This window comes from Humulus lupulus, chromosome 1 (assembly GCF_963169125.1).
Source record: "Humulus lupulus chromosome 1, drHumLupu1.1, whole genome shotgun sequence".
NCBI classification, from domain to species: domain Eukaryota; kingdom Viridiplantae; phylum Streptophyta; class Magnoliopsida; order Rosales; family Cannabaceae; genus Humulus; species Humulus lupulus.
In genome coordinates this window covers 80,920,886-80,944,486 of record NC_084793.1, presented here as the reverse complement: position 1 = coordinate 80,944,486, position 23,601 = coordinate 80,920,886, and the positions used below count along the sequence as shown (strand labels likewise).

Here is a 23,601-nt window from a genome sequence, read left to right as displayed (position 1 = left end):
GTGGATGTTATGTCCCCTCTCCTTCCCGTTAGAGGTAGGTACTGGTGGGTATCCAACCTCTTAGATTAAATTGACAATTCAATTGTGGATTCTCTTAGCATTATAAATAACATGTAAATTAAGGAAAATTTACAAAATTCCCAATATATTACAAAGAAGTTTGATATATACAACGAATTACTTTTGCATAGTAAACATATACATATATACAATAATAATTGTATATGCGATATCATCCCATTATTTAAGTCAGTCGTACCAATACCTAACTTTGGATCACCTCAACCCGCAGTTCTAAGGCTTTTTTGCCATTTTCATATTTATATAATGAATAATAATATGTGTACACATTTATGTGACACCAATATATTAGTTTTAAAAAGTGTCAAAAGTCCTATCACATGGACATATGCAATGTTTTCACACATTTATGTGACACCAATATATTAATTTTAAAAAGTGTCAAAAGTCCTATCACATAGATATATGCAATGTTTTGGTATAACATATGCACATATCAATACTCATATATAAACACTTATTAGAACATTTACAATGAGGTCTTTCAAAATAAAAAATATTTTTTAAAATTATAACAGAGAATAAAATATAAATAGTAGCATTCTCACCATTTTTTATATTTAATGTATAAAATAGAGAATGTCAAATAAGCATGTTAAATGAAGAAAGCTCCCTAATTTAAAAAATAAAATATATTTTTCTATGAATTATTTAATAACAAATAGAAATTTAAAATTGTAAAAATGATTAAAATAATTTATGTTAGCTATTGTAACGCCCTACTACTCAGGAACCGTTACTCTGTGTATTTTAAATAGTGCTAAACTCGCTAAACGAGTTATTTGGCCATAATCGTGTAGCTAAACATGATTAATGATTTCAGGTTAAAAAATTTGGTCAAAAGGTACAACCGTTTCACTAAAAATGTTTACACCCGTACATGGGATCCAAACTACATTTAAAAATGTTAATTGCAATTCAAAAGTTATAACCAACCGACCTAAGCGGAAAAATAGAGTCTAACCCTAGTTCCTCTGAGAAACCCCGATCGTGGTTGTCGAGCAACTGCATAAGCTCTCCAACTTATGGATGGTTCAGCTTTCTTTTCTCCTTACTTGCACCATATAGCACCCGTGAGCCAAGACTTAGCAAGAAAACTTAACATATGCTCATAAGCAATTAATAACATGAAACCAAAACATAATAAGCATGCCTAGCAGTAATAACCCTACTCATGCATGCATATCATTCATATAAATGATTACAACATCATATGGGCCAATAGCCCAAGATAGATGATCAATGAATCATACTAGGGCCCAATCCCCAAAATACATGATTAATAAATCATACTGGGGTTTCGCGCCCTAGGATATGGGACTAATAAGTCACCCCAATGCCCTTTGCCCTATCCTCTGTATAACCAGCCTTGGAGCTGGCCCAACGTACCTAGCATTGAGTTTTCCACGACCAATAGGTCGATCAAGCGTATGTCAGGATCCTAATTAGGTATAACCATATCGACCAGTGCTCAACGCTCTATTGTCGTCATTGACTCATAAGTCAATGTTTTTTTACCAGCACTCAGTGTGCTAAGGTCATCCTTGACTCATAAGTCAATGTTTTTCGACCAGCACTCAGCGTGCTAAGGTCGTCCTTAAATCATAAGTCAATGATTTTCTACCAGCACTCAACGTGCTAAGGTCGTCCTTGACTTATAAGTCAAGTTTGGGGCCTAGCCCTAGGATATGGGACTAATAAGTCATCTCGGGGCCCATTGCCCTATTCTCTGTATAACTAGCCTTAGAGCTGGCCCATCGTACTTGGCGATGTGTTTTACACGACCATTGGGTCGGACAAGCGTATGATGCGCTCCTGGTTAGGTCTAATCATATCGACTAGCGCTCAGCGCGCTATTGCCTCCCTTGACTCATAAGTCAATGCTTTACGACCAGCGCTCAGCGCTATTGCCGTCCTTGACTCATAAGTCAAGCCTTCCTCAATTATATAATGCTAACAGGCATTCATCATATAACAAATATCATATACAGATCATTCAACATGCTTAATCAATCATTCACAAGCATAATCATAATCATGCACATTTACAGGGGCCAACACCTAATCAAGACTATATTCAACATTCGGGCCAAACCATAATCATGTACATCACATAATGGGAGCAGTTTTCTTACCTTTAGTCCAAACACAGGTTACAAATGAACGACCCTCGAGCACGATCATGATCTTGAGCCCCTAGCGATAACCTCTGATTATGTTGTTTTCTAGCTAAATTCCTTCGGCTAACAAGCTTCTAGTCTTCCCTAGAACTGTTATGACTCTAATCATGTTTGAATTCGAGCCCTAAAACTCGAGTTTCCTTCGAAAATGCTAATGGTGTCAAAAAGAGAACGGGAGAGAGAGAGAAAGTGTTTTGAACGTACTTTGCTTCTCTCAGGTTACTTCGAGCTTAAGTAACCGTAAGCAAATCCTAATGCTCGGGGTGCCCCAAAAACGTCATCGAGGGTGTACGCCCTGGTTTTCCCACGGGCTATTAGCGAGCTGAGATACGACCTAATCATGTCTACCACGTGGACATCCCCAAGACCGGAGCTGCCATAGAAAGATCCAACCTCCTCAGCTCGAGATAACCTAAGGGTTCACCAAGATTAGACTGAGTTTGGACTTTGAAGGCCACAGGTCGAGGAAGGCATTCAGCTCGTGGTACGGGCTAGAGGTGGAGGCTGTGACCCCTTATAAAGTCAACCACGCAAGGTAAACGTGCATATACCAGACATCACGTGTCTGATATATCCCTGACTTCTCGGACACGCAGCATGAACGTGCGTATTCAGACACCCACGACTGAGTTGGGTCGTGCGGCCCATTATCCCCTTACCTATTGATTAGACCACATTTATGTGTCAAGTTTTAGGAATTAATCATGAATGTCACAGAGTTGACATGATAGGTAAGAAGGTCACGGGATGACCTTCTTACCAACTCCCAGGTGCTTTCTCCTATAAATATGGAGACCCTGGGAGTTACAAAGGGTTGGATTCTATTATGTAAAAAATACCCTGTAAAAGAATATCAAGGATATAGCAGTAATATTGACTGGTGGAGTAGAAGGATTTTAACCTTTGAACCACCTAAAAACGTAGTTGTGTCACCAGCCCATTTTTAGAAAAAGATCATTCATCTATTTCGGTTCAACATAAGCACTAATCCCTTCCTCTTATTTTCTTAATTACCTGTTGGCGAAGAACCGCATCAACAGAGGGTAAAATAGTCACAATCCTCAGAATTCCCTCATGATCTCACTAACTCCAAATATATCCTCAAATATTTATTCTCATTACCCAATATATCCCGTGACTCACTCCAAGTATTGATCCCGTTGTGACTTTCCCGCTAACTTACTCCCTAGGATCGTCTCGTGCCGAGTAACCCAAATATATCTATATAATGATGTGGTCCCACACATATATCACATATATGCCAAATATATCCATAACATGCCAAATTACGAAAATTGACATTTTAATCATAAATGGGCCTACATGCATATTTAATACATCTAAACATGCATATCAAGTCATATTATAATATAACTCACATAATCATATAATGATACACATATATATCACATAACACATCATTTCTATAATTTGCCATCCTGGCCCCCTAATAAATGCCCTAAGCATTGTTAGGTAATTTGGGACGTTGCGACTATGGAGGGAAGTGAAGAAGGTGATGAAGTTAGGTTGGGGTAAAGCTATAGTTTTTTTTTTTTTAATAAAACCAGTTTTTGTGATAAGCATATGAGGTTGACTTTTTGTACAAACAGGTTGGATGGGTTCAATCCAAATCGCTTCGGATTTGGGCGGGTTTCAGGTGCATCAGGTACGAGTTGGGCACGTTCAACGAGTTGGGTTAGGTTAGAGGTTTAATGTGGATCCCTAACTTTTATTCAAGCTAATGGTCATTAACTAATGCTTATTAAAAAAATTAGTTAACTATTAAATTAATCACAACTATTTAATAACAATCTAACATTTAAAATAAAGAAAAATAAAATATCAATTTCGCTCTAGTGTTTTGCTTAATTACTCGTTTAAACTCTATGTTTTGTTAAATTATATTTTGAACCTCGTATTTTGTAAAATAGATCAAAATAGTAGTCTGAACTCATTTTGGTTGGATTTTATTAATTAATAAATTAATTAAATAATTAAAAATAATGTCAAATGAAAATTATATAATAAATTGATTTAAAAATAAAAATGATTAAAAAATATTTTGATTAATTAAAAAAATACTTTTAATTCAAATTATTATTATTTTTTTAAAAGTTAAACCTATTTTTCTAAAAAAAAAAAGTAAACTTTTAAAACTTAAAAACAAAATTGGACAAGCAAGCTCTTCATCTTCTTCAGCTTCTTCTGTCGGTGACGACATGGATTGGGACAAAGATTGGGTGCTCAGGGATGGCGTAGGGGCTCATACGACACTGGATGGGTTTAAAGACTACAGAGAAATGGGCAACAAACGGGATGGGTTCTCTTGCTTTGGGCAGATCTGAATGGGCGATGAGAGAGCAGTTGGTCTTAGATCTGGTGCTTGGACAGCGAGGCTTAATGGAGCACTTGGATGAAGAGCTCTCAAATCTGTTGGAGATTCTTCGACGACAAGGCTGGATGAGAGCTGCTAGGTCAATGAGGCGAGGTACAGGTGAGCTAGCAAAGTAAGGCCAGGGCAGATCACCATCGTCGGAGCTTGGCCATTATCGGGCTTAGGCAGCTAGGAAAATTGGCGTTGTAAAGTTTAAGTTGTTGGGATTTGTTTACATTTTCAAATCTTTATTTATTTTTCTTTAGTTAACAATTTAACTAAGCTTCAATGAAATGGAGGTTAGGATTTTCACTGAAATCTGTTGAGAACTTTGTAATACTTTGAGCTTGAAATGAAGATGATGGTGAGATTTTTGGGTCGGCTAGGTAGGGAGAGAAGAAGGGAAAAGAAGAGAGAGAGAGGAGAGGAGAAAATAACTTTATATTTGTTAATATTAAATTAAAATTTTGTTTTTATTTAGTTTATATTTTAAAATCTAATCATCTTTATTTTTAATTATTAATTATTTGAATGTAAGAGGATTTTGGTTATATTAAAATATATTTTAACTATCTAGTAAATTATTTTGATTTATTTTATAAAATTGTTAGTACAATGGATCAGCTCAAGAAGGAGGCCCAATAACATTGGACATAGAGGCAATGGGGAGCAATATACAAAAGAGGATACAAGATTCGGCCCAACCCCAGAAGGCAGAATTGGCTACGGCAGATGAAGACTCCAACCCAAGGAAGAGAGCAACACCGAACGACCATGGAGAGGGAATCCTTGTGCGTGAGAGAAGGGGGCGCGTGAGACCCGGCTGGTTGAGGGAGTTTGTTAGAATGGAAGGGCGTTGAGGAAGCTTTTCACAGTTTTCCATTTTTTAGTTGAATCTTTTATTTCCGTTTTTGAAGTTGTAATTTCTCTACTAAGTATAAATAGTCCGAAGATGAAACAATAGATTTTTTATGCAAATGAATATAGAGCTGTGAAGCTTTTGGAGTTTGACACTGACTTGAAGGGTGCACAGGCTATTAAAAATACATAATTTAAATTATCATTTAACAAAACATAGAATCCAATCAATCATGTAATTAAGAGAACACATGTGCCAAATTGATGTTTACCCTAAAATAAATATAATCATCAATGACTAAATATTAACGTAATCATTGAATGCTAACCATCTACAATATTCAACCATAATTGTACACGATTCTACCATTATTCTAACACGTTTATACCATAATTTTTATGTGGACATTTGCTCCAACAAAAGAAAAAACAAATAAAAAATAAAATTATTTATATAATTTTGTTAATAAACAATCATTCCATTTACTTAATGACAATTTCTTATTTATCACAAACTAATAAATAATTTATTTTTTCATTTAAAAAATTAAGAACTAACATTTAAAAAATAAATAAAAAAGAGCTCAAATTATTAACCTCGCATTTAAATTATAACATATATAAAAAAAAAATTAATGGAACAAAACATTTTATGTTTAAAAGCATATATAATTTATGGACAATTCTTCTATAGAAGCTTCACTTTAAGCCCTACCGGTAGGACTTTCAGTGTTTCTCGACTCGTGAATAGTTTTCGACGCGATTTTTATTTATGACCGTGTATATTGTAGCCGAATAGTTTACAGTACCGAAAACTAGATTCAAACATGTTGTTTTCCACGCGCATAAAAAAAATTTGTCACTAGTGCAACAACACGTTTGAACCTACTTTTCGGTACTGTAAACTATTCATAATTTTCTGAAAATTTGCAGGATGCTCAAAATAGCTACAATATACATGGTCATAAAAAAAAATCGCGCCGAAAACTATTCACGGGTTGAGAACACTGAGAGCCCTACCGGTAGGGCTTAAAGTGAAGCTCCTATGGGAGAATTCTCCAATAATTTATTACATTCAATAAAAGAAGTACTTTTCAAATTTATTAATCTGTTTTGAAAAATTCATAATATTACATTCATTGTCAATCTATCAAAAATAAACCATTTAATTGAAATAAAACAAAAATATCACAATAAAAATTTCTTTACACGAGTCTTTTTTTTACATAACTATCCAATTATTTTACATAATTAATATAAATTTAAGGGGTATAGATATAAATTTATGTAGTGTAAATATAGCTGTTCATATATAAATACACTCCATTTTCGTAAAAAAAAAAAAAAAAAAACTACTACATATTTAACCTTAAGCAAAATGATAAAAATGTACAACTTTAAATATTTAATTATAGGGAAAATACCAGTTTGACCAATTTAGCTATTGGGAAATTGTTGTTGAAGATCTTAGGAACAATATGTTTGTTTTTTATGTTCCTAGTTTTGTGTATGGTAATGAAGATGTAATATTTAGTCTTTCTTGACTTAATTGAAGAAGTTATTGTCAATTTGGTTTGATATAAATTTTGCTTTGTTTCTATTTGCTGTATTAATAATAGTGAGATAAGTTGTATAAACCAATAACCAAAACGAAAGTGACAATGAGATAAGATGCTTCTGTTCAAAAGGCATAAGGTAAACTACACAATTTTAGTTTCAAAGCACTAACCAAAAAAATACAAGTTGTTTATTTTGAAAAGGTATACATAAATCTATTAAATTAGTACCCAAAGCACTAACCAACAAAATTCAAGGAAACTACTTTCAAAAGGCATACATTAACCTTCTAAATTAGTGTCCAAAGCACTGACCAAAAAAATAAAAGATACCCTTGAATATAGGCAGATAAACCCATAATCAAAAGTTGATAATCCATAGTGTCTAAAGTATTAAGCAAGCAGTGGTGTTCTAGCTTGCTCACAAAAGAGGAATACATTTCATAATACAAAAAGTCATGCTTTTCTTCATCGTGTTGGTTGTGATTGGAACAAATCTGGTGGTGCTTCATAGTCTTCAAACTTAGTTTCTAAACTCCCTCCTTCGATTCCAGTTTTAGGTTGACAGTTTTCCTACAAAAATAAACCAATTGGTTAGTCAGGAATTATGTTTAATCATTGATAGACCAAGCAATGGCATATAATGCCACTTGCCATGTGGTATGATGAGAGAGAGTACAACCTGTGCCACGTGATCATCCTCTGTTTTTCTTTCTGTGGCCTTGTTCAGAGGCTATTGGTGTAGCTGAAGTTATAGCATGTTCCTTGATACATCCTCTACCTTTTCTCCTACCTTGTCCTCTACCTCGTCCTATAGGTGCAGCTGGAGCTGCTTGCTTTTTGACAAAAAGAGGTCCCTTGCTTTTCCGTCTTGTATGACCAATTTGGTTGCAATTTTTGCATGTTTTTGTGATAGAAATTGGCTTTATAGTCCTCTCTTCTCCTGCAACCTTCCTTTTATGGTATTTCTTAGGTCTTCCTGATTGGTTTCTAATAGGTGGGGGCAACAATAACTTAGTGTCATCCCTAATCCACACAGACTAATCAGGTATTGGATGTATGACTCCGTGATAAGCTTTTCTCCACTTTTCAGTTGTGAAGTAGTCAAATACATAGTCATAAATGTTGGCTCAGGCATGTATGACACATGCAGCTGCATGAATATAGGGAATGTCTTGTATCTGTCATTACCCACAAATACACCAATATTCATCTAACTTGACCGAGCACCTTTTGCTCTTGTAATTCACTTGAAAGTCATAATGTCCTACTCGTGTGAATTAAGCATATCATGCTTTCCTCAAAATTTTATTAACCTTCAAATGTACTTTATGAGTAAATTTTTCTTCCCATCTTTCGGCAGTCACCTTCCTTGTGTACATCATATTGGTTCTCTAGATTCGTACCTTCTAGCAACTCGATGGGAGGCTTGAATTGAACTTTTTCGATCTAATCATTGAATGGTTCTACGTGGGTTTTTTTGTTAATAGCTTAACCTTTGCATTTTGAGTCAAAAAAATACATTGACCAAAGTTTAGGATTAATGTCCGACAACCACTTGTATGCATCTTTGTTGAATTCTTTAATTTGGTCAATGATATGCTGAAATTGTTGAATATTTCCTATTTCAGCTGCTACCCCAAACATGTTCTTCAAATAAAAAGTGTTTAATTCCTTGACCATGTTATTCTCAATATGAAAACAGCAATAATGATGGTGAGCATCAGGTATAGTGGTCCCAACCTCCACTAAATCTTGCATCATGTGAAACCAATTAAGTATTAATGAAAATTTACTACCTTTAACAAGCTCACCAATTAAGTATCAATTAAGAAATCAAATTTATAAAATAAAATGAATTTAACAAACTTATCTTTTGCCTATCACTCATGATGCACTAAGAATGAACATCGGGGGCATGCTCTCCAATCTGCTCCATTAAATGTTGAACGTAGCACTTCCAAATGTCATTTTTTTAGCTTCAACAATGGCATAGGCAGTCGAGTAAAAATGCATGTTTGCATCCTATCCCACGAAAAATAGTTATATACCCTTGTAAGGGCTCTTCAAATGGCATCCATCTAGTCAAAAAAAGGCCTACAACAAGATAAAAACCCATCTTTGACTTCTTCGTAATAAACAAATATTCTCTTGAACTGAGGTTTCATCACATGTGGAGTGATTATTCCTATTTCACCTTCTTTGTAATGCCCTACTTCCTTAGAGCCGTTACTAAGTGAGTTTAAAATGTGCATTCAGATCGCTAATCGAGATTTTAGGTCAAAAAGTGTAATTAAATTATAAACAGGGTTACAAACTTTGAAAATAATTCCATTTACTTAGGTTTAAATACAATCATCTCTCAAAACCACTGGCTGTGGCAGCCATGCAGGCCAAACATGTACGCGTCGCTTTACGCTCTCCGTACTCATGGTTGGTCGACTTTTCCCTTGCCCTTACCTGCACCACAGAGCACCCGTGAGCCGAAACCCAGCAAGAAAACCCTCACAGGCAGAAAACATATGCATAACAAACACATAACATATAAACAAGCCATCAATAGGCTAAACACATACGGCTAAGCCGTCCCAGGCGCTTTACCAGGCCTTGGGTTTATGGTCCACACCGTGAGGATATCCCAGGTATCCTTTAGGGTCTTGCCCTGGAAACTAGCACTCCACATGCTCAACACTGCTCCCGGCCCCTTGCCGTACTCGGCCTTGCACTCAATGTGCCCAACGCCGTTCCCGGCCCCTGCCGACCTCGGCTCGCGCCGTTCCTGGCTCTTGCCGAACATTTACACAATTGCATTCATAGCATAATAAACAAGTACTGACATAAACAAATTCAATCAAAGGGCTACGCCCTGCAATTCAAACATATTGGGCTCTGCCCTACATACAAGCTCTATGGGAACAATGGTTTTCTTACCTGCGTCCCGAGCTCTCCGAGCACCGATATCCCGAGCATAGTCCCCTAACTTGAGCCTTGCCGAAACCCTAGCCACAATGCATTACCAATATTCATCCATCAAGTTCTAATCCATTAAATAACTTTGAGCCAAAACTCTATTCTCCGCGACGTTGAATTCTATCAATCCGGGTGATAAAATCCATCCCGAGCCTTAACCTTTGAGTTCCCAAGCCTTAACACTCTTAAAAGCACAAAATGTCACTAAGAGCCGCGGTCCTATGAGGCCATGATGCGGCCCGCCCCCAAACCCGAGAGCACACCCAAAACAGGGCATGCGCGCCGCGGCCCTAGCTAAGGCATGCCGCGACCCGCCCTTCTTCTAGGCCACCCAAATGCTTTGGAGGGCCGCAGCTCAGCAAGAACAATGCCATGACGCGACCCTTCGAACCCAGAAAAATCCTCCATTTTCTCTACTAAAACCCAGCCTACCATCCTTAAAAATCAACCTAACCATCCAAACATTAATCTCAGAAGTCTTAAGACAATCACAGCAGCAAAACCTAACAAGAACTTAAACCAAAAACCTCATAAAACCCAAAATAAATCCTTCACCCAACTACATGCATATTCTAAAAACCAACAGAAACTTCAAGCTAAAACCTTGTGTTGACCGCGTTTTTGGCCAACGACGTGTAGACATCTAAACGACAAAAAACCTTCAAGAGAAATATACGACACAGACAATTTTTATAGTGGTTCAGCCCCAATGTGTTGGTAATAGCCTAGTCCACTTAGAGTTATGATTATAGATCTACACTCAAGATCAGATGAACCTGAGTCAACTGAGTTTCTTCATTGCAGATTAAAAGAATACAAGAGTTATCTCAAGATACAATTACTCTCTCTGGAACATTGGAATCCCTCTTATGATGCCATGAGCCTTGTATTTATAAGCTCAGGATCGTACAAATGATGTCCCCCATAATCAGGATATTTTGTTATTCTCACTATATTTAATTAATAATAATATTCAAAATACAACTGTAATGACCCACTACTCTAGACTTTTGGACCATTAATGAAACTATGCATGCAAATCCTTAATAAAGCTTACATTACGAAAATACCATAATTTTATTAGGTAACTTGTAAAAATAAGAGTTACTTTCATAAAATAAGTAGGATATGGGATCCCATTGTCTTTAAAACAAAACATAATTTAAAGTAAAAAGGATTTACATAGAAAGTGCGGAAAAATACATGTAAAACCATAAAAAGGTAAAACAAGACTACATCCTCGAAAATCAAACTCTCGACTCCTTGACTCCATTCACCACCGATACACATTCTCCCAAGCATCCATGAATCTTACCGCCACTATAGCTATTTTCCTGCACATATAAACAAAAAAGAATGAGCCTAATGCCCAGCAAGGAAAAATCTAACACATAGTTCATATACATAAATTCATAAGAAACATAAAAAAACTTAACATAACACTTTATCATACACATACTATAATGGCCATTATTACTTGGGGTCCCATAGACTAAACAAGTCATATGCCTTTGAGATTAGTGGGGTCCTACTAGCTAAGTAGGTCATATGCCCATAATCTATTTGGGGTCTTGTTAGTCATATGGGTCATATGCCCAAGCCTACAAACATATATATCATAACACTTATCATAACATAAGAAACATAAGATAACATATAGAACATATAACATATTCATTTCTATCCTATTTTCCTTACTAAAGTTACCGGGATAAGAGGACAACGTTGGGACTTTTGGAACACTCCTAAAACCATATATAACAGGGTGAGTAGATTGAAGAAAAAGTAATGAAAAGAATGGAAGGAATGGAATGACTAAACCCTTGAGAAACATACTTACCAAAAACTTATGTGCAAATTCTTAGATTTCCTAACCAAAATAAGAATGAGGTTAGAAGACTGAGTAGAAGACTATGAGAAGGAAAAATAACATAAAACCAATGAACTAGAGTTTTGGGTTACCTTGAAGACTTGTAAGACCAATCTACACCTCAAACCGAAATACTATAAAACCTTACTTCCCAAAGTGTTTGATAAGCTTATGATGATCAAGCTTATGATTCCCCAACCCAGGTGTTTACACTCTCACACTCACTTAGCACTTGCAGCCTCTGAACTTAGAGCAAAAGATGAATAATGGCTGGGTACTAGGTCCTATTTATAGAGTTTAGGAATGAAAGGATCTTAATTTTACTTGAATAAAAATAATAGCTTTTTAGGTGAAAATAATTTGAATAATCGTTCAGCAAAGGCTGAAGAATCGTTCAAAAAGGTGCTGGACTTATCAAGAGGATGAATGGCTGAAAGGAAAAAGAATTCAAAAACTTTTGAAATATACTGAAGGAGGCGATATATCGCCCCCTGTAGGCGATATATCGCCTGGGCCAGTATGCCTGAGGCTGTCGTGCATCGTCTCGTGTTTTCCGTATCTACGTGCTGCGATATATCGCCCCCTATAGTTGCGATATATTGGCACACGCTGATTAATTAAACACGAAATTACACATTTTTAGCTAAGTTTGAATGGAGTAAGCAACCTTGACTAAGCCCTCAACGTATTCAAAGCTGCTGACTGACCTTATAGCATTCAAACTTGACCCCTTATTAAATTTAATCCTCAAAATACTTAATCCTTAATCACCCATCCATAACATGTGCTTAAAATCCTATTGGTCCTTATCTAAACCTTATAGTATAATAAATATTATCCTTAATATCAGTCATATAATCAAACCTTAGGTTAACATTAATATTCTTAAACTATAGGTTAAACTTAGAAAATCTATAAGTACTACTATGAGTGTCCAAATAATTCCCGGTCTGAACCAAAAATCTACAGTTACAAAGATAATGCTATAAATACTATAATACTACTATCTAACTAGCTAAGTAAAGTTCTTGGACTCTACAACAACAATACACTACTTTTGTGGGATAATATGAGATATTCCCACGCAGGTATGACCGATTCTTATTGAACCCGTTACTGGGATATTTTGCGTAGCCCTACTCTGTTTAGTCGGTCCACATCACACTCAGGAGGAGAACTGAAGGCCAAAATTCCTCACTGGTCGGCCAAACCTTCACTGGTCGAACAAGGACATAACTGGTCGGACAAGCACCTGACCGGGTGGACAAGCACCTAACTGGGCAGACAAGCACCTGACTGGGCGGACATGACACTTGACTGGTCAGTCAAAAATCTTCACCAGTCTACCGGACCACTCCTAAGCCAGATTACCCAGCCATTCCTTGCCATTTGTCACTTTTACTGCCGCTTCATCATTTTCAAATTTTGGGGATAACACCTTGTAATTTAAAGCTTACCCTTGCTGAACTTAGCCTCTGAATTTGGTCCTTAAACCTCAGGCTTCTAGCTCCAAAGATTCCCAGCTTCACTACTTAGTCCTTAGCTTGATTTCACCAAGAATTCTCCCAAGCTCAAATGGAGAGAAAGAAAAGAAAACAACTTCAAGAGAGAGAGAAGGAAAGAGTCGGTTTCTGAATGTTCTAAACAATTCCAAGTTTTATTTTATTTAACTTAAGTCTATAGGGTTACCTCAAGGCTCGGGGTACCAAAACGTCCCCGAGGGAAAAATGGTAAATTACCCCAATATTCCCTCCTAGACATTCTAACCTCGAATATATCTCCGAATATTTGTTTCCATAACCCGATAACCCCATAATACATCTAATACCCAGAATACCCCTCGACTCACCCTGAGTTGGATTCTCAACCCCGTTGTGACTTTCTGGCCAACCGCTCCCCAGGACTGTCTCGGATCGTGCTACACAGATAAATAACATACATATCGCATTTATCACATTTATACCCCTAATATCCAAAAGGGCCCACATGCATATTTAATTCAACTAAACATGCATGTCTATCACATATTCACATAAATTCACATATTAACATATTAAATCATTTATTGCCCTCCAGGCACGCTAATCAAGGCCCTAAGCCCTATTAGCAAATTTGGGTCGTTACATTCTTCATTGGCTGTTTCTTCAACTTCCACCTTAGTTTGTAAGATAGTGTCATTTATGCATATATCCTTAGCTTTCTGAAGGAGTCGGCATGTTTACCACTGACTTCTCCTCTAGCATATCTCATATCTCTTCGTAGCCTTCTGTTATCAACCTCAATGCCATAGTCATCCTTCAATTATTCCCTCACACCAGCCAATTTCATTTCTGGATGTCTTTGGAAAATCTTCACAATCTTCCTACCAATCCAGCTAATACTTGGTGTTCTATTTTTTTTCTACCACACCGACATATATGGCTCGAGTTGTAAGTCTTGATAACGAATTTTCTTTGATCAAGGGTAAGGGATGCATGTGTGTGCCATGGGTATCCAATTGCTCTGCAGCCATATGTGAGGATTTCACCAAAGTGTCGATAGTCATTGGACTTCAACCAAAGTCAAAACACTATCTTCCCATCATTATAAATTTTATCTGACTCAAACAGTGGAATGTTTGAGTTAGGATTCAATCCCTCTCTTCTTGTTTAGGTGATCACCTTCATCACTATAATAATAATCATCAATAATTTCTTTGTCACTATTTGTGAATGATCCCATTTCAGAGTTTTTAGTGTCATCTTCTTCACTGTAGTTTGTCCTTATTTGCACTCTAGGTCACTGTCATCAATAGGTGATGGCAATGCTTCATGTAATTCACTAATTTAAAAAAAATGAGAACAACTTCTAGTCTCATAATGGCGTCCTTTACTAGGACCTGCTGAAAATTCATCTACTTCAAGCAGTGGAATTGCTCAGTCCTTGTAGGGAAGACCTTGTGTTGTCATGAGGACCTGCATTTGGAACACATATTGCTTTTTTAAACTAACCAACATATATAATGTTTTAAATGAAACACCTACAAACTAATCAACATATACACCAAGCATGGTTACCTGTAAATTCAGAACCTGCAGGGTCATTCTCAAGGGCAAGATCTTCATCTTGCATAGGTTTTTCATCAAATTCATAGGCTTCATTTGGAACTATATATAAAAAAAAAGATGGTTAACCAAAAAAATAGTTTAAATTAACTAAAGAAATGGGCAGATTAACAAACTTACCTTTAGTTGGGACATCTTCATTTTCAAGGCCATAATCAGGTGTAGGTGAAGCTTCTCTTTGAGGCCCTGGATCTGGTATAGGTTAATCAACTGGTTGAGTTGTATTTCCTGCATATGGAGTTGGTGTTGTAACAATTTTAGGGGCCTTGACACAATCAATACATGCCTCATTGGACTCAGAGGCTGCATGAGAATCAATTGGATTTCTAAACATCACAAGAGGAGGACGAACTATTTTTCTGGAAAGCATTTTCATTCTTTTTTGTTTAACATTTGGTTCAGTTGCAAGGGCACTTGGACCAAGGGCCAAATCAAGGGTTGCTTCCACACTTGGTTCATTTTTCAGGGACTCTTGGATCAGAGGCCACCTCCACAACTTGTAATGCAAGTGCTTCAACCATGTAACGTACAACTTAATACAATCACCACCAACATTCACATTAAACATTGTCATCAAATCCCTATCATCAGACACATCCAACTTAAATTCTCCTCCTATTTCCGCCAAAACATTGAAATGAATATTCTTCTTCCTTTCAATTCTTCAATATCAAGTATTAAATCTTCATACAAATGATAATAGAACTACATTATATTATACGTCTCAACATTTTCTTTGAAAGGTTTAAAGGCCCTCCCTTCATACATGAACTGTAACCAATGCACTTGCATTTTTCACTTCTGTAATCACAAAAATAAACCCATACGGTGAATAAGGTGATCAACAATGACTCTCAAAACAAGCAAATGCAACCCACACCAGAACTGTAACGACCCAAAATCACTAATATGGCTTAAGAGCCTTGATTAGTGTGCTGGGAGGGCATAATTGGTTTATGTGTGAATTTATTAGTTTAATGCATGAATCTGTGATAAGCATGATTGTATGGTTATATGAATGTAAATGTGATTATATGCTATAATTGTGAGGACCACATTATTATGTGGGTAAATCTGCAGCATGCGACTTGAGGCGATCCTAGGGAGCTAGTTAGCAGGAAAGTTACAACGGGACCTAATACTTGACTTGGGGCAAGTCATGGGGTATTTTCAGGTATTAGATGGTTATTTGAGTTATCGGGTTATGGAAATAAATAATTGGAGATATATATCAAGTTAGGAAGCTTAGGTGGGAATACTGGGGAATTTTACAATTTTGCCCTCGGGGACGTTTTCGGTACCCCGAGCCTCGGGATAGACTTAATTGCTTAAGGATAGACTAAGTAAAATATAGAACACGGTGGAACAAAAGCCAAACCGACCTTCCCTCCTCTTCTCTTTCTCTCTCAAAGGAACCACAAGGAATCAAGAAGAACTTGGCTGGAATTCAAAGAATTGGAGCTGTGATTTAGGAGATTAGCTCAAGGATTAGCTAAGGATTCAATCAAGAATTAAGGTAAGCCATAATTTTTGTGCATGGTGGTTAAAATTCTGTGGTTATGGCTGAGTTTTGAGGTGTTTATGGGTTTTGACATTGAAAGATTGAATTGAAGCTTGGAACTTGGGAGTTAGCTCAGAAATTTCTTAGAGAATTGGTTCATCAGTGAAGGTAAGCTCGAATTTATGATCTAATGTCTGAATCTTAGTGTTTTCTTGACTAGTTTTGGAGTTCTTGAGTGTGTGGGTTTCAGAAATTAAAATGGTGTTTTGATGAGTTTTTAGATTAGATTTTTGTTGGCTTAAGCTTCTGAAATCATGCAGGAATGCTTGTGATAATTGGAGTATATTATTGGGATTGTTAAGAGAGGTTTTGAGTGAGGTTTGAGAGTTAAAAATGGTGGTTTTTCTGGGTTCGAAGGGGTCGGGCCGCGGCATAGTTCTTGGTGTGTCGCGACCCTCTGAAGCTCATGAGTGCTGGAGAAGGAGGGTGGGCTGCGGCATTGGGGCATGTAGGGCCGCGACCTGTGTCAATTTTTGGGCGAGGTTGAGCTTCTAGTTGGGGCCATGCCGCGGCATAGGGAGCTTGAGCCGCGACCCTTAAGGATATTTCTGGCCTTTTGGAGTTTTTAAGCGCGGGAATCTAACCTAGGGTGCTCAGGATCGATTCTACTACCGTGTTTGGTGGAATTTGATGTCCCGGAGGCTAGAACTTTATCTGGAAACCTTTTTTTTTTTTTTTACAATTATTAATGGTATCCCTTTTCTTGGTTGTGACTAGGTACTAAGCTAGGGCTCGGGAAATGGATCGTGCTCAAGAGGCATCTCTCATAGTCAGAATACTTGGAAATTAAAGGTAAGAAAACTGCACCCGGTTATGAATTGATAATGGGACTAAGGGCTCCCTATTTTGTATGCTTATTGAAGGATGGTATTATGCCATGTGAATAATAAAAAAACGGCCTAAGAGTGCCGGAGTATACATTGGCGCATAGGGCGCGGCTCAGCCACTGGTAGCTGAGGACATCTTATTATGCACTGAGCTTGGTTTAAGCGGACCAGAGTCAGTGGAGTAAACAGAGGGTGCAACCTAAGGGCGTCGACCCTGATTATTATATGATTTGATTAATATTGTTGGTTGATGGATTTTTCGTGCTGAATAGTTGAGTGTTGGTTTGTTGATTCTCTGATTATGTCTATGGACTATGTGATTAATGTGGTATGCTAAGTGTGTGAACATGCTTTAAGGATTATTCAATTGTTAACATTGTTTGTACTATAATGATATATTTTCTTGCTGGGCCTTGGCTCACGGGTGCTACGTGATGCAGGTAAATGCAAGGACAAGCTTGACCAGCCTTGAATTGGAGAGCTCCGGAGGAAGAATGTACATGATCAGCTGCTCGGCCGCCACAGTTGAGGAGGAGACAGGAACAAGAGGACCATAAATATCTGTTTTTCCCTTAGAGTGGCTAGTGGTCGTTTGTACTTTGGAAAATTTTGTAAACTGACTTTCAAACACTATTTCTTTTGGGATCCCTTATTCAAAATGTTTAATTATACAAAATAAATCTTTTGTGACCAAAACCTTTTAACCCTAGTTCATTAATGGTTTCATAGTCACATTTTTAACTAAAAGACTTGATTAGCAAATCCTGCACCTTTATAAATACACAGTGTAGCAGTCTTGGCTATCTAGGGCGTTACAAGAACAATTAAGCAGTGCCAAAAAACAAACAAAACCCTAATAGATTTAAACTAAAATCTTATAGCAAAGCAATAATTGTTAGTACATTATTATTCAATTAAAATTAATACTGTAACATTGCACAACTAGAACAACATCTTCCAACTTTAAAAAATACTCATAAACTACATACAGAACAAACAACATCCAAACACTCATTTTTGAGATACCCATAGACACAAATAAAAATGATAGGAAAATGAAAGCCTTTTTTTGAAGAGGAAAAATGAAAGCACCCTCACCATGCATACCCATAGATGAAAACCAATATATATATATATATAAATACAAAAACATGAAAAAGAAAAACTCATTTCAAATCCATGATGGAGCACATACTTTTTGGTCCCTTCAATCTTCGAAAATCGACTTTATCAAATAAAAAGGCACAAGAAAAATCTTCCAAAACCTCTGCGTCGTCGTCGACAATCGATGCTTTGGTTTCTCTGATTGCTTGAGGTAGACGAAAAGACGAGAGTGAAAAAGGTGGGTGAGATATTGTCTTTTTACTTTTAACTTTGATTATTCTATTTACTTTTTATTTAAAATGTTTTATAAATTTTTTTTATATATTAGAAAAAATAAAATTCATTAAAGGAATTAAAAAAAACATAAAATTAAAAAAGTTTGAGGGCATTTTAGTCATATTAAAATTTTTTTTGGACCAAAATTGGGTTCGGGGTATTATTTTGTTCCATTTTACATAACACAGGGTTCGATTTATCATTTAACAAAATATAAGAGCTGATCGAGTATTCGGACAAAACACAGTGGCTGAATTGGCATTTTTCGTTAACTCTATTTCTAAAATTTTAGACTTAGTACACTATCTCATTTCTAATAAACCTAAAGTTCCCTTTTTTCATTTAAATTGAGTTTTTCTAAAATCTAAAAATTATATAACAACATAACAATACAAAAATAATTCATTACAAAAATCATATAATACAAAAGCAAGTTTATTGCATTTGAATTAATTTGTCATAATATATTTAAGGTTGTATTAAAATTTATAATTTTTATTTATTATTTATTTTATTAAAAAAAATTAAATTTGCAATAAATAACGTTCATAATTTTATTTTATATTTTTATAAAAAATGTACAGTTAAAACCTAATATATAAAATATACACGATATATTTATAAATAAATATATTTTTATTTATGTAATGAGATATATTTTGTTTGATATATATATATATATATATATGAGTTACAAATATAGCTCCAACACTAACTTTTTAATATTATATATATATATAGGTTGTGACTACTATGGGGATTTGTTAAATGGTTGTACCAGTGGGTATTTTTTTACACCTATTGAATCTGATTGAATGATCCTCATTTTCTACTTAAAAGTGTTGTGCGATGCATATGCTAGTAATCTAATTATATTTGACTTTGGCTGAGGCATTTAAAGCTATTTCTTTGTCTTTAGTTTGAGCATAATGTTTTTTTTTCTTCAGATACAATAGATAGATCCTTGACTTATAAGCTGAGCTTGTAATAAGATACAATATATAGATCCTCGACTTATAAGCCGAGCTTTTCATTCGAATATAATCGATAACCTCTCGACTTATAAGCTGAGCCTTTCAATCAGATATAATAGATAAGCAGTCATTACTTAACACAGATAAGCACAACACAATCAACATTTAATAAAAAATTCTAAGCATGGTTATAACCGTGTTCTACAACCGGGCCAAGCCCTAAACACAGACTGGGTGCAATTTTCTTACCTCAGATCCTGAGTGAATAGCGTATGACGACCCCGAGTACGATCATTTCCCCCTGAGCCTAACGGTTCCCCCTAGTCACAACCATAACAAGGAATAACTATCAGGAATGAACTAATAAAGGCTTTCAGGCCGAGTCCTAGCCTCCAGGACCCTGAATTCTACTAACCTGGGTAGTAGAACCATTCCCGATCCCTTAGGTTTGGGTTCCCATAACCCAAAATCATAATTTCTATTTTTTCCCCAATTAGAGTCGCCCCCCCCCCCCCCCCCCCCCCCAACACACACACACACTAAGGGTTGCGACGCTCGACAACTCAGAGACCCCGAGCCCAAATTTGCTGGACACGCGCCGCGACGCAACCTGCCTAGCGCCAAGGCGGTTCAAGGCACCTCCTTGCCTCTTTGAGTTCATGAGGGTCGCAGCGCTCCAAGAACAACACCGCAACACGACCCTGCGGACCCAGAAAACCAGCAATTTTAAGAATCACAAACCTATTTAAAATCGTCCCGAAACACAATTTTAACCAATTTCGACAATAATAATTGTCCCAACAGCTCAGAAATACAGTAAACCAACCTTCTCAACTGAAAATAAAATTTCAATGAAACTTCAAAACTTCAAAAAACCAAAACTAAGAACTCAAGGACATAGAATTACCTCAGCTAAAAACGTTTCCCAACTGATTCCCTAAGCTTATAAGCTTCCAATCCCACCAAAACTTGGCTCAAAACTCAAAGGATCAAGAGCTTTTCCAAAATTCAAATTAACTTAGAGAGAGAGAGAGATAGAGAGAGAGAGAGAGAGAGAGAGAGAGAGAGAGATATGTTTTTTTCCTTCTTCCCGAGTTTATAAACTCAATGCCCCTAAGGCAAAACTTCATTCTCAAAGCCCGCTCAGGAAAAAATCGTCATTTGGCTCCCTAATCCCACATTACTCAAAATTCCATAATAATTATGCTAAACTTGGAATATCACTATTTTTCCCAAAATACAACCCATACTCCAATGAGTCTCGGCAACTCACCGAAATACCCCTTGACTCACTCTGAGCCGGGTATAAATCCCCCGTTGTGACTAAACCGCTATCTTGCTCAAAAGGACCGACTCCTACCGAATATCTCAAATATATCCACATAATAACGTGGTCTCAATCATATAATACCATATTACCACAGATATACCATCAACGAGTCAAAATTACAAATATGCCCCTTTAAATAAAAGCGGGTCTTCTTTGCACATTTAATACACTTAAACATGCTTAATCAGTCATATAATGATATAACTCATGCAATTCACATAATCACATAAATATTCAATTAATTCACATATAAACACATAATATTCCAATAATGTTATCTTGGCCCCCTAATCAATGCACTAAGCCTTATTATAAATTTTTTGATGTTGGAGTTCATATTATGCAACATTCAACAAATGCCCCATTTACTTTCCAACTTCCAATAAATGTAACATATTTTACACTATAAGTATCATTAACAATTAAACTTTTAATAAATATCACATATCACTTGCTTATTACATTGAAGTTGGTAATATAAATAAGTACACTTACATTGCACCAAATATATTCATCATTCGTGTTTATCCCACCTCTCTTCAAGAGTATTGTCCATCAGGACGACTCCCACCCTTCATATATATATATATATATACTAGATTCAAACAACAGTGTGTAATATATTAATTTATATTAATGTCAAATAAATATTTTATTTTAATTAAATAATTTATATGTTTGTTCTAGTTTTTAAATTTGAGAGTGACACTTATATATTATATGTTTAATGTAATATTAAATATTATACGTTGATTTTAAATTTAATTTTCTTGCTATTTTTTTAAAAAGTAATTTATTGCTAATTGACATGAGATTATATTATATGTTTATTATTATATTATTCTAATAAGTGAGTTTAAGTTTGATTAAATTTTATTTAAGTTATAAAACGTGTGATTTTATTATTTTTAAATAATTATCATTGTAAAATATCTAAAAAATATCATATTTTAATTTGTTTAATTATTTATTATTTTTAAATAATTATCATTGTAAAATATCTAAAAAAATATCCTATTTTAATTTTTTTAAATATTTATTTTATTTTATTTAAGTTTAAGTGTTTACAAACTACCGTTAAATATAAGAATATTATGTTAAATACAAAAATATTTCGTTAAAGTTAACATTGAAAAAAATAAAAAACCGTTAAAACTAAGAATTTTGTTATCTACACATTTATTATATAGAAGATATATATATATATATATATATATATGCAAATCCTAAAATTAGCATATTTTATAGAAATATCTTTTTATTTAAAAGATCATTTTTACTTTCCATTTCTAGTGATTTTTGGAATATCACTTTCCCATTCTTGTGATTTTTAGATTATTTAGGTTCCTTATTTAGCTTGATTTTATCACAATATGATTATAAATGGAAAATGTATCTTGTTTATATAAAGAAAATATTATGTACTTACTCAAATTCTTTCTGGAATATTTGTCTTTAATTTTTCGTACAGCTCAAGATAATAAAATTCAGGAAACTGAATCTTTGATGTAATTAATCATTATTTATATCTTGAGAAATTTGATCTGACACAGGTATTAGCTGCCCCCACTACAATCGTATCTTTCAGATTTGAATCTTCTAAAAAAGGAAATTCTTCATCAATCAAGAATATTTTCAAATATTCTTGCTTTTATTAGGAGATTCTTTCTCAGCCTTTTTGAGCACGAAATGGACTCTATAAATAGGGCTCTAAAGGTATTGAGAAAAAGTGAACTCGTTGGTGCATAATTTGTGAGTGTGTTGTAATATTTGTGAGAGTTCCTTATTTGTATTCAAGATCATAGTTTTCACGTGATCTTATAGAAAAATGAGTGTTTAGTTTTTGTGGTGAGTTTATACCACGTTCATAAGTGAATACACATTGTAATTTGAACACAACTTTTATAGTCTTCGGGAGAGGATTTTTACAAGCCTTGCGTCGGGAGGATGCAAGCACTCACTGGCCATTGAAGGGAGTTCAAGTGGTTGAGTGTTTCAATCAAGATTAGATTAGTGAAGAGAAGTACAACAAAGTTGCTGCAACTCTCAAAAGGGAGTCTTGTTTTGTTTAAGTCAATATTTTGTCCTTGTGATTTTTTATTAATTGGTTTTATTCTCTGGGCGTTGCCCCTAGGAGTAGGTTATCCGAAAAGGTTTCTGAACCTTGTAAAAATTCGTTGTGTTCTTTATTGTTTCTGCACTATCTTTTTATTGTGTTCAGTTTCTGTCGTGACAAGTTTGGATTCTATCCCGACAAAACTGAAATCTGTTTAAACATTTAATTACCATTCCGCACTTTAATTAATTCACATGGTTTAATTTATTTGGTAATTACTAGAAATGTAATTTCAATTGGTATCAGAGCGGGTCACTCATTTTTTAGTGTGATCTTGGTTTATTCCATTTGTTGTTCTTGTTCTTGCAATGTCTTTTTTCACAGAAGGAGGCTCCATAACTCGCCCCCTTTACTCAATGATTCTAACTATCCATATTGAAAAGTTAGAATGAGAGCCTTCATCAAATCTCAAGATGAAAA

General features: G+C 35.4%; 1 protein-coding gene across 1 annotated transcript; it reads left to right on the top strand.

Moving 5' to 3' along the window:
* Positions 1 to 4,417: 4,417 nt before the first annotated feature.
* On the top strand, positions 4,418 to 5,740 carry LOC133812783 (uncharacterized). The gene is made up of 2 exons (XM_062246606.1): positions 4,418 to 4,755; positions 5,247 to 5,740. The coding sequence occupies exons 1-2, from the start codon at positions 4,539 to 4,541 to the stop codon at positions 5,369 to 5,371; spliced, it is 342 nt and encodes a 113-aa protein (XP_062102590.1). The 5' UTR covers positions 4,418 to 4,538; the 3' UTR covers positions 5,372 to 5,740.
* Positions 5,741 to 23,601: the final 17,861 nt, after the last annotated feature.